This window comes from Microcebus murinus, chromosome 7 (genome assembly GCF_040939455.1).
Source record: "Microcebus murinus isolate Inina chromosome 7, M.murinus_Inina_mat1.0, whole genome shotgun sequence".
In the NCBI taxonomy this organism is placed as follows: Eukaryota; Metazoa; Chordata; class Mammalia; order Primates; family Cheirogaleidae; genus Microcebus; species Microcebus murinus.
In genome coordinates this window covers 36,556,144-36,573,113 of record NC_134110.1, presented here as the reverse complement: position 1 = coordinate 36,573,113, position 16,970 = coordinate 36,556,144, and the positions used below count along the sequence as shown (strand labels likewise).

At 39.7% G+C, this 16,970-nt stretch overlaps 1 protein-coding gene across 3 annotated transcripts in view; it reads right to left on the bottom strand.

The window, feature by feature from the left end:
• ADCY8 (adenylate cyclase 8) overlaps window positions 1-16,970 on the bottom strand; it is a 235,585-nt gene that overhangs the window by 101,224 nt on the left and 117,391 nt on the right. For all 3 annotated transcript variants that reach the window (XM_020289021.2, XM_020289023.2, XM_020289022.2), the window contains exons 6-7: window positions 6,793-6,951; window positions 1,225-1,495 (exon numbers count right to left, since the gene is read on the bottom strand). In XM_020289021.2, coding sequence (XP_020144610.1) covers window positions 1,225-1,495; window positions 6,793-6,951 — 430 coding nt within the window. The remainder of the gene's footprint in view (window positions 1-1,224; window positions 1,496-6,792; window positions 6,952-16,970) is intronic.

Genomic DNA, 16,970 nt, shown 5'->3' with positions numbered 1-16,970 from the left:
TCTTGCAAGGCACGCAGGCTAGCTTCAATCTGCAGCTGGTCCATGCATTGTCTCATAGCTCCTTCCCACAGAACCAGAAAAAAATTAAAGATAACCTAGCCTCAGAGTTCCCCATCGATCTTTCAAATGCAGAAGAAAGAGGGAAGACTTTCAGCATTTTAACCTTTTCTATTTTAAATTTCTTTTAAGCAGAGAGATTTTTCTTATCTACAAATTAATGAGAAATATTCAGTTCTATGGATTTAAAAGTCCAGACACTATGGGCTTGGTGTATTTACTTCATGGGACTCTCAGCTTCTACTTGGCTCAGGATGACATCAGAAACTGTTAGGTAAGTCATCTATTGGCTTTTTTCATTTGTTTCCTCAGAAAAGTATGGTGGAGTTACACTGTTTAACTTACATGAATTCACTCTATGTGCTCTGTCTAAATAGTTAAAGGGAAAATCCATATTAGAGCAGGTGATTATCCCTGTGCTCTGAGCAAGCATTCTGGGGACAACAGAATCTCCTTGTCTACCTTGATTCCTGACCTTGCTAAGCCTCTGCCTCTAGTGCCTCTCAGAGTCTGAGCATCCCCTTGGGTTTCATGTGATTCCAATGTTTTTTAAAAAAATACTTTTGGTTATTGATGATTTACTCCTTATGTTCTGACTTTGTAGCCCTGTCCTTCATATAAGATGCAAATCCGTGCTATATAAAAATAGAAGTATGTGGGTGGCTTTGAAATTGCATGCTATTCTTGAGCTACCTAAGTCTGGGCATCACTTGGTGCTACTTTCAAGTTCCCAAATCAATAGTGCCCTCCTGATTTTGAATCTCAGAGGGCAACTCAGAACTGCCGATAGCCAGCTGCCTAAAAAGGGGCATTCTCATGCACTTGACCCTCCCTTTTAGTTTAATTACAGCGGTTTTGATCTTTTCCAAAGTGGGTGAATTTTTTTGTGGTAAAATTACATTCTAATTTCACATGACACTTATTTTTAACTAGGTTAAAAAAAAAATAAACGGGAGAGGGTGTCAGGAATCCACTGGCATTTCCTGAAATTGTATTCAGAGGTTAATTCTGTCCTGGGGAGATATGGAGATATGTTTGATCATTTGCAATTATGGTGCTCAGTGGAGAAAAGGTTAAAGATGAATCAGTTTTCTCTGAGATAGCTGGGCTGGAGATGCACTCGAGCATGCATTCATGGCCGACCAGAAGAGGGCAGAGAGGACTTACGTTCTGTTTCCCCACGATGTTATCAAAGGGCAGCTCGGGGCTCCAGGATCCTTCTGTGAACGTTGCCCCACTGTTTCTCCGGTCTGAGGAGCTCACAGACTCCTTGATTATGTCTTCAGGCAAGGACAGCAGACTCTCCTCAGGCTGCTTAATTAAATAAGTCTCTATATTATGCTTCCTCAAGAACTCGTTCCTCTCTTTACCATGACCCTCTTCCACATTATAGTCACCGTTGAGGCAGTCCAGTGTGGCTTTGGAAATGTGAATCCTCCTGTTTGTACAAAGCATAGGTCATTATACATTCCCGATGTTGCTTGCAAAGGCTATTGCTGTGCAAAGCCAACATCAGGGCTGCACATGGGTTACTGTTAGGACACGTTTTCATGGACAATACTTGTCCTCCTAAAACATGGAGAGAATAAAAGAAAATAGAAGTATAAGAACAAATCCATGAGCAGATTATCACTGAATTCACTGCAAGGGACACTGCAGCCTCTGATGAAATACAGCCCTGCTGAGCCACACCTAAGCACTTCATTTGTCTTTTCTTATGACTGTCAGCCTAGTCCCAGTGAACTTTAAGAATCAACAATTTTTTCAGTGGTGCTGATTATATTACAAAAACAAGTGTTGTAAATGTTTCTAGACACCAGTGGCAATTGTTGTCCAAATTATTATGCAACAACAGTTCACTTATTGTCTTGGAACTTTTCCTGTCATTTCCATTTTCATGTATTTGTGCCTTGTTTCTCCAACCTATTTATATAACCTTCGTGAGAATAAGGGCAGGTCTTATAAGTCCATACTGTTACAGTGAGGGTCCTCTGGGAAGACCACCATAAGATACAATTTCTTCTATAAAGTACATTATAAGGAGCAGAGAACAAAGCTGAGGACACATGCAGGCTGGCAGTTGGCTGGGCTAACCCACAAGTTAAGTGACTCATTGCTGCACAATTGTCAGCCACCATAGTTCATGACTCAAATTTCTTTTTTAGCAAAATAACATATGATATCAGGGCCTTAAGGATCAAACTTGATTCTTAGAAACTTCATATAGTAAATCCTTCTAGGGAAGAGTTTTTCTGTCCTCATAAGTGTCTAACTCAATCAGATGACTTACTGTGTTGTTCTGTGGTCGGGGTGGACTAGCTAGGTGGTTATGAACATGGACTTGGTTGCTAGATGGCCTGGATTCAACCCCTAGTTATATCATTTGCCAGCTGACAGATAATTGGGCAAATTGCTTAACCTTTCTATGTGTTCGAAAAACCCAGAAAAATGAGAAAAATAATTTGGTACCCATCTCGTAAGATCATTGTGAGTATTATAAGAGCTGATTTGTGTAAGGTAGTCAGAACAGTGCATTGTACACTATACATACTATAAAAGCAAATACTTAAGTTGTTAGGAGTATTCCAAAAAATGTCATTGTGATCATGTTACTATTGTGTATTCCATGCCTCCTCAAGGCTCACAGGGGACAAGCTAACTTCTGAATCAGGCCTCCATTCTCTGGCCCTGTCGCTTCTAAGCTCATTTTTTGACACTCCTCCTTTATCTCTTCCTGTGCTGTCCCCAGCTATTCAAGTAATTAGCAATTCTCGAAATTCAATGTGCTATTGCATGCTTACTAACAGTTTCCTACTCCCAGATTCAGCTCAGAAATCATTTCCTTAAGTCGACTTTAGTGCTCTGTGCCTTTGAATGAATGAATGAATAAAGTAGATGCTTAATACTTTGCTTGGCTTTGTGATTCTAAGAATAATGTACCCAAGGCAACAAAGAAGTTTTTTTTTTTTTAATGTTTTAGAGTGGCATTTTAAAATGCATTGTACTTTTAGTACTATCTCCACTTCTTCCTTTCACCCTTCTAACCCATTCTGCTAAATTTATCCTTACAGAGAGGATAGTTCATTGCAAAGGATATGTAAAGCAACTACAAACAGTGCATATCAGATCATTTAAGGCATATTCTCTGCCTCTTCCAGATAAGTATCCTCATATATAGTCATTGATTTCAAGTGCAAGATGTTAAATATGTGTGTGAAAAATGTTTGATCTCTCTTGAGAAAGTGCTGAATAAGTATAACATATTCTCGAGATACATTTTGTTAATACATATGAACGCAATGGTGTTGACCCGACAGAAAACAAATCATTTGACCTTCCATTTAATGGAAGTCCCAGTCTGCTTTCTCAGATCAAGCTAAGAGTTAAGTGCTGGAAAAGGTTGCCTTTTCTCCTAGGCAAAATGAACCTTCTAGAAGGGATTTGTAAAGTCTGATGGCTGATTTTCATTCAAAATAATTAAATATCAACCCCATTTGGCATTTTCTCTGGATTCTACGTTGTGTTATTGTGCTGTGAGTGTGCAGGGGGACTGACATCTGTATATATGCATCAAGATGTTTTCAGCAGTGAAAGACGCTCTCACCTTCACTTATTACCGATTCTTCTGCTAAAGTTCTGATTACTATACACTTAAATGTTTTGATAGAAACTTGGTTTTAGACGTTTCTTTTCATTCTTGCTACTAACTTGAGCTTTGGGGTAAGGCGTTTGTGTATGAGATTATGTGGATTGTGTTTCCCTCTAAGGAAATGAGTCAGTTCTCAGGCAACGTTCCCACATGTTGAATCTCAAGTAAACCTGACAATTTCTGATAATTTTTAATGCCAGGATATAGCAAAAGTAGTCATGATAGCAAATAAGACTAACAATTGTGTAACACTAATTTTGCATAAATGTTATCTTGAAGCCAGAGGTATTACTGTATGCTTGACTCCACAGATTATCTCATATAATTTCCATTTTTCCAACAACCCTAGGTGGTAGGCATTTATTTTTCTCATTTTGCAGATGGTGAAAATGGCCCGGAGACAATGAATAAGTATTTGGCTCAAAGTCATATTAATGGTTGGTGGCAGTGCAGGATTAAGATAAGAGCTTTTGCTTTCAGGGTCTCTATGAGACCCTGCAGGTATGCCATATGGTAGTGACCATAACCACAATCACAATATTTATTGAGCACAGGGCAAAGGACTTTATATGTACCATCTCATTTAATAAAAGCTCAAGAATGGTGGTCCACAACGTCTGCAACCAAGGCCAGCAGTATCACCATCACCTGGGAACTTGTTAGAAGGGCACAACCTTGGGTCCCACTCCAGATATACTGCATCAGAGACTGAGAGTGGGACCTGGCAAGCTTCGGTTTAACAAGCCCTCCAGGTGATTGCACTGCTCCAGTTTGAGAACCACTGCTCTGGAGATCCAAGACTCAGAGGGCTTAAAGTACAAGACTATAAAAAAAGCAGAAGAATATAAACAAAAACAATCTCAAACCATGCAGAGTTTAGAGGCCTGTTTTGGCATTTCTGCATTTGTGCACATTGGCAACACCCTATGAGTAAGCGGAGCTGGAAGCTGTATAGAAGACTACGTACTTGGTAGACGCTATCACATTTGAAACTAAATTTTTGAGGTTGATAGTGTTTTTGACCCAATGTTAACAGTGAAGAAACTGGGCAGGGAGATGAAGGAACCTGCCCCAACTTTCATAATCAGCAAGCAGTAAACCCACAGTTCATACTCATGGCTTAAACTCAGTCACTCTTAATGTAACAGAGAATAGTAGCTAAACTGGCTCCCAGATGCCAATGCCGTATCTTACAAACCCTCAAAGCTATATTCTAAGATTTCCAAGGGGAATCTACCAAGTATATGGGTAATTCCCCATTCAGCTCTGCCTTTAAGACATAGGCCTGGAAACACAGATGGGTCGGCTGTTTGGCTTGTTTAATTTTAGCAGGTAGCTACTCACAGGAAAATGCCAAAGAATTTAAAGATTTAAGAAACTCAATGGTGACACATCAGTGTTACCTTAGTTCTAAACCTGTGTAGTGAGCAGTGGTGACACATCATAAACAGTGAGGGATTCCTGTAAGAACAATATCTGGCAGGGGCTTGTCCCTGCATGGCATACAAAGGATTTCATGCCCATTGCCCAAGATAATCCTCAGAGGAGCTCTGTGAGGTGAATTATGCCCATTTAGCAGATAAGGAAACAAACTCTCATGGAGGAGGGAAATAAATTCACAAGATAGCATATCATGAGTAGTATTATCTCTCTTTCTAAGCAGTGAGGAAAGCAAGATTCGTAGAAGTTAAATACTGGCCTAGATTACACAGATAGAGTGATGCCATCCCAAATCACATGAAAATCACATGCCAGGTGTGGTACACGCTTTATGTAATTTACTGAAGATAAAAGAGCTTAGCATGGGGCAGAGTAGAAATCTTAGTTTCTCTGATTCCACTTCTGTAGTCTTTTTTTTCTCCCATGATACAATAATACCTGATATTAAGTATAATTTTCAAGAAATGATGGCAGAGACCAGAGAAATCTGTAACTCCAAAGGCAGGTGAAGGGGCTAGAGAGAGCATATATGTAAGTGTACTATCTGTCTATGTAACTATCTATTTACCACCTGTCTATTTATCTGTCATCTATCCATATTTATCTATCATCTATCTATCTATCTGTCAACTAACCATCTATCATCTCTCAGAAAGAGAGTCTGCGGAAAATACTACAACATACTGGCTTACATATTTTTGAGGTCTTATTAGATCCAATCTGTGTAAACAGAATCTTTATACCATATTTCAAGGCCCAATTGGACTTTGTAGGCTACTAGCACCTTTGGGGATTCTATAATACGTCAATCAGTCTTGCCAGCCAAATTTGGAAAGCTGAGTTTTCAAGAAAGAGCCTGAAGTTCCTGAATCGAGCCTTAGGCCATACATAGAAAGTCAGTAGGTTTTAACTCTGGTTGCCCATTAGAATTGATTTAAGAACTTAAGATAGCCGGGCGCGGTGGCTCACGCCTGTAATCCTAGCTCTTGGGAGGCTGAGGCGGGCGGATTGCTCAAGGTCAGGAGTTCAAAACCAGCCTGAGCAAGAGCGAGACCCGTCTCTACTATAAATAGAAAGAAATTAATTGGCCAACTGATATATATATATATAAAAAAAATTAGCCGGGCATGGTGGCGCATGCCTGTAGTCCCAGCTACTCGGGAGGCTGAGGCAGAAGGATTGCTCGAGCCCAGGAGTTTGAGGTTGCTGTGAGCTAGGCTGACGCCACGGCACTCACTCTAGCCTGGACAACAAAGCGAGACCCTGTCTCAAAAAAAAAAAAAAAAAAAAAAAAAGAACTTAAGATAGATTTGCCTTTAAATGAACCAGCATGGTGTCTGGTCACTAGTATTTTTAAAATGCTCTTTTGATGATTCCAATGTGTAGCCATGTCTAAGAACCAGTGCTATGCAGGGCAGGGACCTGAACACCTCAGTGTCGTCCCACCATCCTTGTTGCCTTGGATGCATTTTACTAGATTTTTGGGGCTAATAGTTATATGATATTTCAATATCTGGTCTCCCTCCAAATATTTGCTTCTTAGATCTATACCTCTGAATTCTGAACACAGGAACACAATGTCACAAAGTGAGCAAATGACAACAGTTAATCAAGAAATTATTTTTTCTTGATTTGCTTTGGCTTACCCTGGGATTCCTCCAGATTCCAGTTTGTTTGCAATGTCCACATCCCAAGACCAGACATCGAACTGCCACTTCCTCAGTCCCAACACGCCGCACAGCACTGATCCTGAGTGGATTCCAATTCTCATGTCAACATCATGCTTTGTCCTTGACCTCACATACCTGTTGACATAGGTGAACAGAGAGACACGTGCATAAGGTAAGAGTAGGCATCCTTGGCCTCTGGCAGTAGTCCCAGTCTTGTCTGCCCATAAAGTCAACTTTCGCCCATTCAAATGCCACCTCTTCCATGAAGCCTTCTTGGGTTCTGTAGTAATTGCAAGGATTCTCTTGCTCCTCTGAACACCCCTAACCTTTGATCTTTACTTTTACGGGCTCTATAAATCTTCTCCCCAAACCTGCTATATAATCTTGGTCTCAGGGAATGGCACCAGCATCTTTTTTTCCACCTAATAATGCATAAACTTGGGATACATTATTGATTCTACACTTTATTACACATTCTGTTTCCAACCAAAATTATAATTGTTTCTTTCTTGCTAGTCCTTCTGTGAACAACCTATTTCAAGGCATCATCATGCCTCAGTATGTAGTCTATGTTTCAGCCCAACCTCCTTCCACTCTATGTTGTTTATGGCTACCAAAGGCTGCTTCTAAACACAAATGTGACCTTATCACTCTTCTCTGACCTCCTACTCTCTAGAGCAGTGGTCTCTGTCCCAGGGCAGAGCTGGGTCATCCATTGAGATGCATTGGAGAATTTCCTACAGTCATATGCATCCCTTCTTCACTTTCAGAGTATTTTGAACAACTTTAGTTTGTGATTAAATGATGTCATTTGTATAGAAATTCAAATGGTAGAATATAATACTTTGAAATAGAATAGGTAGAAAAATCTTCATTGCTGTAAAAAATGCAGTCACTTCAAAAGGCTTAAAAACAGTTGTCAAACTTAAAGATGAGTTATCCATTTTTCTTTGACAAAAAAGACAAGTGTTCTAAATTTGCTGGCTTTTTCTGTGATAATGGGTTGCCATTAATATTCCCTCTAAGCATACATTTGGGAAAAAAACACATATGTACTTAATTTGTTTCTTCAAACTCAAGATGACAGGTTAAGAATGAGTGAAAAAGGAACTGATTTTTAAAGAAATTGATGCTCTGAAGAGAGCATTTTGAAAATGGAAGTTTGGAAATGTTTCCATCTTTATGAGAATTTTGTTGTCAAACCTAAGTTATCCTCTATCACCTACCATAATTATCAGAGCTGCACATTTGCTAACCTGTTTAAAAATCTTCTAAAGGAGTTTTGGTGAGGTTTGAACCTATTTGTTAAAAATATAAAAATGTATTGCCTTCTAACGATGTTGTCAGAATAACTAAAAGATATCAAGGAAGAAAAACATTTATCAGACAGACTTACACAGAGCTTCAGAATAACTGCTTAGTGCCATGAGAGCCAACAATGCAAGTCTCACCCAAGATCTGCCTGTGTTTACAACATATATATTTAGCTCTGATAGCCACTACAGCCAGGTACAGAAATAAACTGAATTTGGAACCTGATCTTTACGTTACTGTATCATAAACTATGGTGATTTTTTTTTTTTAAAAAAGAACATGTTCAAACCCACTGCTCTAAGAAATAGTGAAAGCAGAGAGATTTTTGTACTGAAATTAAAAATACTTAAAAATATTATTTATTTCATCATTACTTCTTAAAATCCATATTTAATGTATATCTTATAGCATATATTTTTAAACATATGAAAATAATTAATAGAAGAGATAATAAATAAACTTTTATTAGATTTTGCTTGTCTTCATGTAATTTTATTGATAAAGATGGGGATCAAAATATTTAGCTAGTTTGGCCTATAAGATAAAATGGAAAATTACTACTCTGGCACAAAAACTCCTTCATGTGCCTCAATTATCCCTCTCATTTCTCATGCACACATCAGACCCCAGACATCTGTGAACAAATCCTGTCTGCACCCTGTGTTCCTTCTTCCCTCTCTGGACCCACGGTGCTCCCTCATTCAGTGGAAGGGCTCCTACTCATTTTGTAGGGTGAAGCTTGGGTATAATGTTGGCCAGGAAGTTGCTCTGATTTTTCAGGGATGGGGAGGTAGCAAGATATCACCATACTTCATCCTGAGTCAAGGACCTTGGTTCGGAAGGCTTCATTACGTGCCTTTCCCTGTGTTCTCATCGCATTCTGGGTGAATAATAATCAGGGTGCTGTGTTATAATCATCTGTTTCCTGTAAACTAACTGAGGGTAGGAACTTTGCATGACTATATTTTATATAATTCTTTTAATACTGCATTGTGTCTGGTGCTTGATTTACACTCAGTGGATGTTTACAGAGTAGGTGGGTGGATGGATGGATGAGTGTTCAATAAACTCTGTTAATATTCCTACATATCCAAGCTCCTTGATAAAGAGTATAAGCCCCTTGAAGGCAGTATTCCTGTCTGAGTCATCCTTGTCTCTCTCACAGCCTGCAGCATTGTGCCTTTTCAACAGCAGGTCTGAAAACACCTTCCCCTTTTATTCAAAGGATAAATGAATGAATTATTATCATTGTTATAGGAAAGTAAAGTTGAATTGGGTTGATAATATGGAAATACCGAAATATATTAGATATTAGAAAGGCAAGCCATGAATATTAGAAGAAATGCTTATACATAAAGGGCGAGGTGATTCTTGGCCCTGCTGAAGTTTCTAGTTTCTAGGTCATTGTTTTGACCTTTAACTTTTAAGTTAAGGAGTATACTTAATGAGAGACATGAAAGATTTATATAAGGAGAACTACAGAACTCTAAAAAAGAAATTGCAGATGATTTAAACAGATGGAAAAATCTACCTTGTTCATGGATTGGTAGAATCAATATTGTTAAAATGTCAATATTACCTAAGGTGATCTACAGAATCAATGCAATCCCCATCAAAATACCACCAGCATTCTTTACAGATCTAGGAAAAATAATTCTACACTTTGTATGGAACCAGAAAAAACCATGTATAGCCAAAGCAATCTTAAGTAAAAAGAACAAAGTGGGAGGCATCAGTCTTCCTGACTTCAAGCTGTACTATAAAGCAATAATAGTTAAATCAGCCTTGTATTGGCACAAAAATAGAATCATTGATATATGGAATAGATCTGAGATACCAGAGATAAAACCATCAGTATACGGTAACCTAATATTTGATAAACCAGACAAAAATATACAATGGGGAAAAGATTCTCTCTTCAATAAATGGTGCTGGGAAAACTGGTTAGCTACATGCAGAAGAGTGAACCAGGATCCCTACCTCTCACCTCTCACAAAAATTCATTCAAGATGGATAACGGACTTAAACCTAAGGCATGAAACCTTAAGAACCCTAGAAGAAGATGTTGGGAAAAGCCTATCAGATATTGGTCTAGGCAAAGAATCTTTTAGGAAGATCCCCAAGGCAATCACCACTGCATCAAAAATAAACAAATGGGATCTGATCAAATTAAAAAGTTTCTGCACAGCCAAGGAAACTATCATTAGAGCAAATAGACAACCCACAGAACGGGAGAAAATATTTGCTCTCTACACTTCTGATAAAGGTCTAATAACAAGAATCTATCTAGAACTTAGAAGAATTAACAAGGAAAAATCAAACAATCCCATCAAGAAATGGGCAATAGAAATGAAGAGAAACTTCTCCAAAGAAGACAGAATAAAGGCCTGCAAACATATAAAAAAACGCTCAAAATCTCTAATCATCAGAGAAATGCAAATCAAAACCACACTGAGATAACACCTAACTCCAGTGAGAATGGCCTATATCAAGAAATCCCAAAACAACAAATGCTGGCGAGGATGTGGAGAGACAGGAACACTCTTACACTGCTGGTGGGACTGCAAATTAGTGCAACCTTTGTGGAAAAGAATTTGGAGATACCTCAAACAGCTAGAAATAGAAATACCATTTGACCCAGCAATAGCATTGTTAGGCATCTACCCAAAAGAGAATAAGACATTGTATTATAAAAACATATGTTTTATATGGCAGCACAATTCACTATTGCATGATCATGGGAAAAACCAAGTGCCCGTCAATTCATGAGTGGATAACCAAAAGTTGGTATATGCTCACAATGGAATATTACTCAATGCTAAGAAACGACAGTGAGCTATCACTGTTCATGCTATCCTGGATTAAGCTTAAGCCCGTTATACAAAGTGAGGTGACACAAGATCTGGAAAACGGGCTACACGTGTACTCGCCATCAAATTGGTACTGACTGATTAAATCTGTGGTGCTCAAATAGTGGCAGTGTTCACCAGGGATTCGGGCAGGGGGAGACTCACATCTTAGGGATGTGGGGGACCTTGTGGGGGGAGGAAGGGATTACCTCTAACACTTTTTAGGGAGAGGCAAAAATATACAATGCAACCAAAATGTCAAAAAAATAATAAAAGCTGTTATCGGGTGTTGGGCAGGTGGGAGGGGGAGGAGGGGAAGGGTGTATACTCACATAATGGGAGTGGTACATACCCATACCACCTGGAGGTTGGACATGCTTGAAGCTCTGGCACGGCTGGGCGGGAGAGGGGTGGCAGGGGCAATATATGTAACCCTAACAATATTTGTACCCCTATAATATGAGAAAATAAAAGAAAAAATTAAAAAAAATATATGGAACTCTATGTCCACTGACAACCAAAACCGTGGGGGGTCATTGGGAAAAAAATCTAATAAGGCAAGAGAAGAAATAGCATCCAGGTCTTAGAGGAGCATGTCAGTGTCTGATGCACTTTCCCAATGGGCTTCTGTCAGGGGGATTATTGAGAGTGGTCATTTGTGCTGTACACCAACTATGTCCACTACTGCAGTATCCAGGCATAGAATAGGATTACACCTTCCCGCGTATTTGGTGTTATATGTGAGTAGAAGTAATATATGCCACTTCTGGACAGATGCTTTAAGAGCCTAATCAACCACACTCCCTTTTATAAATGTTCTCTCCTGTATCCACCATCATCAGTCAAGGGGCTCATGATGAAGTCTTCCTAACCAGGGTCCTTGACTCAGGGTGAAGTACAGTGGATCCTGCTACCTCTGCATCCTCCCATAATGGACACAAAATGTGAAAAAAGTAAATAAATCTTTGTCATTTTAAGCCACTGAGATTTTGGAGGATATTTAAAGCGTAACCAAGACTATCCTGACAGGCATAATTGTCAGTCACAATTTATGTTTTTCTTATTTTTCTATTACATGACCATCACTGTGGTGTGAGGGTTAATATCATGTACTCTAGTGCCAGACCACTGTCACTTGCTGCCTGCAAAGGTCATAGGGAATTTGTTTTACTTTTCTATAGATGCTTCAATCTCTACATCTATTAATATAAAATGTTAATAATAATAGCACTGTCTTATTAAAAACATTGAGTGAATAAACTTTCCCAGTGTAGAGAGTTTAGAATAGTGCTTGGCATATACCAACGCCCACTTGGTTGCCTATCATTTATGAAGGAACTGCAGCCCAGGAAAGTAAAGTAAAAGCTTTTTCTGTGGCCATAGGTCCAGTAAACAGGATTCTAGGATTAAACTGGCAGGTTTGTGTTTTTGAACTCCACAGTCTTTTGCGACAGAGGCATAGCGCCTGGCAGGTGATTCTGGGCGCAGAGCTTAATCTGACCTCACAGTGGCTGTAAAACAAGGCTCTACCTGATTGCTTCACTCACAGAGCTGTTGTGAGCCCCAAAGGAGATAATGGATGTTAAAGTGCTTTGCCAACTAATTGTGAGGGACTATTAAACAGCACAGGGTGCTAATGTCATTAGGCAATTAACATTATACAGGGATGCACTGGAGCATCTTAATGAAAAGACATTTAGATGTTTTTTTTCCCCTCTACAAAACAAAAATCATGACAAGAAGACTTAAAATTTCTTAACTGTACTGCTTATTTTTTTCCCTTTCATTTTGTTAGGTCTGGGATTTGCCTTAAATAAAAGATAAGAATGAAACTATGTAAAAGTAATTAACAATTTATAGACATTGATCCTCTTTGGAAAGGCTGCTCCTGGTAGCAAAGAACCACAAACACAACATGCATTTCAAGATCAGTTCTTTAGGGGAGGACCTTTGAGCATTCTTAAAGCTAAAACGGAGGCAATTCTGCTTGAGTTAAAAGTCTTGTTCAATTCTTCCAGAGCAGAGCCCCAGGGATAGTTTGCTTTGCCTAAACAGCCACAAATTAAGAGAAAATGACTGCAGATCACCTGCATTATAAACATTTGCACCTTCTCTTTCTTCTCCATACACTCTGAGGTTCTAGAGGGAAGGAATGCCACTTTTCATTTCCACTTAGCACAACATGTAGCACTAGCATGAGGCATAGTCAGCTCTCAAAGGTGTTTAATGGACAAAGCCCAATGGCTTTCTTGTTTCACAGGCCTGTGGCTATCCCAAGATGGGTCCAAGAGTCCCAGAGGAACCACTTAGGATGCCTCTGGACCTGCTAATTGGGGAGGGGAGCAAACCATCTCCTTTCAAATAGAGCCCGTCTACTCTCTGTTTTTCATGGTGGGCTTCCACTTAAGATTTCTTTTAAATAAAAAAAACCACACTGAATTATTATTATCATTATTTTTCAGCACTATATAGCTGGGGACAAATACTGCAATAACTAACAAGCAAACAATTGAAGACTGTTTCTTTTAATTGAACTATTGAAGAGGAATGTTACAGTTATATGGTAAAAGATAAAGAATCTTGGAATTTTTCTTTCAATTTATATGCTTCAAAGGGCTCTTTTTTAGCCAATTAATCAATCTATAGAAATTGCTGGAGGAATGACAGGAAGCATAATCCAGTAGCAATGATTGTTCTGTAGATCAGATTCTCATCACTGTCAAATAAATGGATGAATTTATTAGGTTATTAGGAAGAGACCTAACCTCAGTAGAATAGCAGTTTGGTGCTGTGGGATGAAGAATATCCAACTTCTCAGGTTTGGGATCGGGTATAGGAATTCCGGTGCTGGCTGTACCACCTGCTGCTGTGGGAGCTGGAAATTACCTCTATTTCCCTACCACCAGGGAGACATAGAGTCTGCAGGAAGGCAGGCCTGGATCTGAAGGCTGGCTTCTCCACTGACTAGCTGTGGATCTCAGGCTAGTGCCTTTAGTCTCAGACTCTCAGTTTTCTAAGGTGCAATGAGGAAGAGAACTGGCCCTGTGTAGGGTTGTTAGGATGGTTCACAAAATAATGCATGTAAAACACTTAGCCTGGTGAATATTGAACTCTCAAAAATAGTAGCACCTGCTAATTTTTATTAGTTATAACAACTTTTAATTACACAGGTTGAATCCTACCATAAAAATTTTATGAATTTGTCACTCTACCTACACTTTCCTGTTGAAACTGTGCCAACACCCACTCTATTTACATAGAAATAGCTTCAACCAACTCATTTATGATGTCCACTGGGCAGGTATCAGGCATAAGCTGGTCTAAACGGGAGTATCTAACTTATAACATAGTCAGAATTGACGGGCCCCCAGTTATCTGGAAGAAATGGTGCCCTTGAACATTCCAGAAAAAAAGAAAGGCAAGGGAGTTAGTTAAGGAGGTCGACTATGTTTATTGTGCTGGGTGTTTTGTGCAGATGTGCAGTCAAATCTTCATGATAATCCAGTGTATCATGACCAGCACCATTTACAAATGAGGAAAATGAGACACAAGTACTCAAGTCATAAAGCTTTAGGTGAAATAGTTGGAATTTCACCCCACGTCTGTGAGCCTAAACCCACTGGTCTACTTCTACTCTCCTGCATGACTTCTTTTTAATAAAGGTAAAAAAACAAATACACAAGATGGGTGCTGTGGCTCATGCCTGCAATCCTAGCACTTTGGAAGGCTGAGGTGGGAGGATCACTTGCGACCTGGGGTTTGAGAGCAGCATGGGCAACATAATGAGACCCTGTCTCTATAAAAATAAAAATAAAAAAAATTTATCCAGGCATGGTGGTACATGACTGTCGTCCCAGTTATATGGGAGGCTAAGGCAGGAGGATTGCCTGAGCCAAGGAGTTCTAGGCTGCAGTGAGCTATGATTGCACTACTGCACACTACAGCCTGGGTGACAGAGTGAGACCCTGTCTCAAAAAAAAAAAAAAAAAAAAAAAAGAAAAGAAAAGAAAAGAAAAGTACACAGACCACTGTAGTAGTCTGAGCTTGCTCAGCCCGATGTGTAGATAACAGTCTCTACAAATTAATCTCCAAAGCCAGTGGTTTTAACTTCCTTTCTGTAGACCTCCTGAGTTTACTGAGAGTATCAGGTCACCTTACAAAACACAGGGTTCACTTGCTTGCCCAAAAGTTTGAAAGCAACCATGCTTAGACTAGCAAGGAAGTTGTGATTTCACAAAGTGGTTCTCAATTCATGCCCTCACTGTGACAGCCACAGTGGTTCTGAGAGATAGATACTTGTAAGTAGTATAAATTTCCATTTTACAGATGAGGGAACCAAGGCTCTGAGAGAATTAAGATATGCCTATTACCTCTCCATGTCAGGCCTTTTACCTTCATAATCTCATTTCATCCTCACAACCACCCAGTGCTACATAATGTAGCCCATTCATTCATTCTTTCAACAAGTATCTGTTGAAGAACTCTATAGACATAAGCAGTGACCAAATATGCAAACCATTTTGTACATCCACGGAACTTTCATTGGGGTGTTTTATTCCCATTTTACAGGTAAGGAAGCTGGAGCCTGGAGAGGTCAAGTCACTTGCCCAAAGTCACACAGATGGTAATGCCAGACTCCAAGCTGGATGCTGCCGTTTGGACCTTACTGTTGTGTGCACTCCCTTCAACATTAAACTCCTGCTTCTGGGAGTGGAAAGGTAATGGGGGAAGATCTGACCTAGCATTCCTATTCAAAAACAAGGCAGATCTAGTGAGAGAAAATTGAGAGCAATGATCCAGCCACTCATCACGCAGAGTTGCTGCAGATGAGCAGGATGCAGAGCCTGCCTTCCTTGCACCCCGAATCTCAGAACAGCAAGAGACTGAGTCGGGGCAGCTGTGTGCCAAGTCAGCATTTCTTTTTTGTGCCAACTCCGGGGAAGGGGAAGTTCTGGATGTTTTAAGACAGTTTCTCTCCTGAAATTGCACTAACTCAGGGCTGCGAGAGGCTCTGGCAAGGGGGTGTGTGGGGTGAGGGGAGGTGCACTCATTGGAGCTTCTTTTATTCCCTGCTATTGCCTCCCCTTCCCTTCATAATTCCCCTTAGTGTTTAGTGTATTTCCCATTTCCAAGGTGCCCTCTGTCCTACCTGCCAGTCACATAACCCCGCAGCTGGGACCACTCAGCACCCCCCCTCGGGCCACATCTGGCCATGTAGGACGGCCTGCTGCTGTGCTACCCTCCCTCCATTCAAAACCCCAAACATTCTGGGTTGGAGACATAGTTTCTTTTAAATACAACTGGAATGTTTTATGGAGTTATCAGAATTTTTAAGATACATTGGTTAATACTTGTGGATAAAATTTTCTATGATTCTCTCATTTTGTGTGTGTCTTAGTCAGCTCAGGCTGCCATAACAAAATATGATAGACTGAGTGGCATGAAAAAGAGAAATTTATTGCTCACAGTTCTGGAGGCTGAAAGTATGGGATCAGGGTGCCAGGATGGCCAGGTCTGGTGATAGTCCTCTTCCTGGCACGCAGGTGGCTGTGTTCTCACTGTGTCCTTGTATGGTGGAGAGGGAGAGAGAGAGAGAGCACCAGCAAGCTCTCTGATGTGTCTTTTTATCAGAGCACTGATCCCATCATGAAGCATCATCCTCATGACCTCATCTAATCCTAATTAGCTTCCAAGGGCCTGATCTCCAGGTACCCTCACATTTGTGGTTAGGGCTTCAACATATGAATTTTGGGGGGACAAAATTCAGTCCATAGTAGTGTGATTTATTAAATAAGGTGGTAAAACCTATTTTTAAAAATTATACTATATTTTTAATTTTATGTATTTATTTTTATTTGAATAATCACTTTATTTTGAGTATATCTATTTGATACTGAATTTTTTAAATAACAGCTTAATTGAGATGTAATTCATATAACATACAAATCCCCCTTTTAAGGCATACAGTTAAGTGGTTCTTAGTGTATTCAC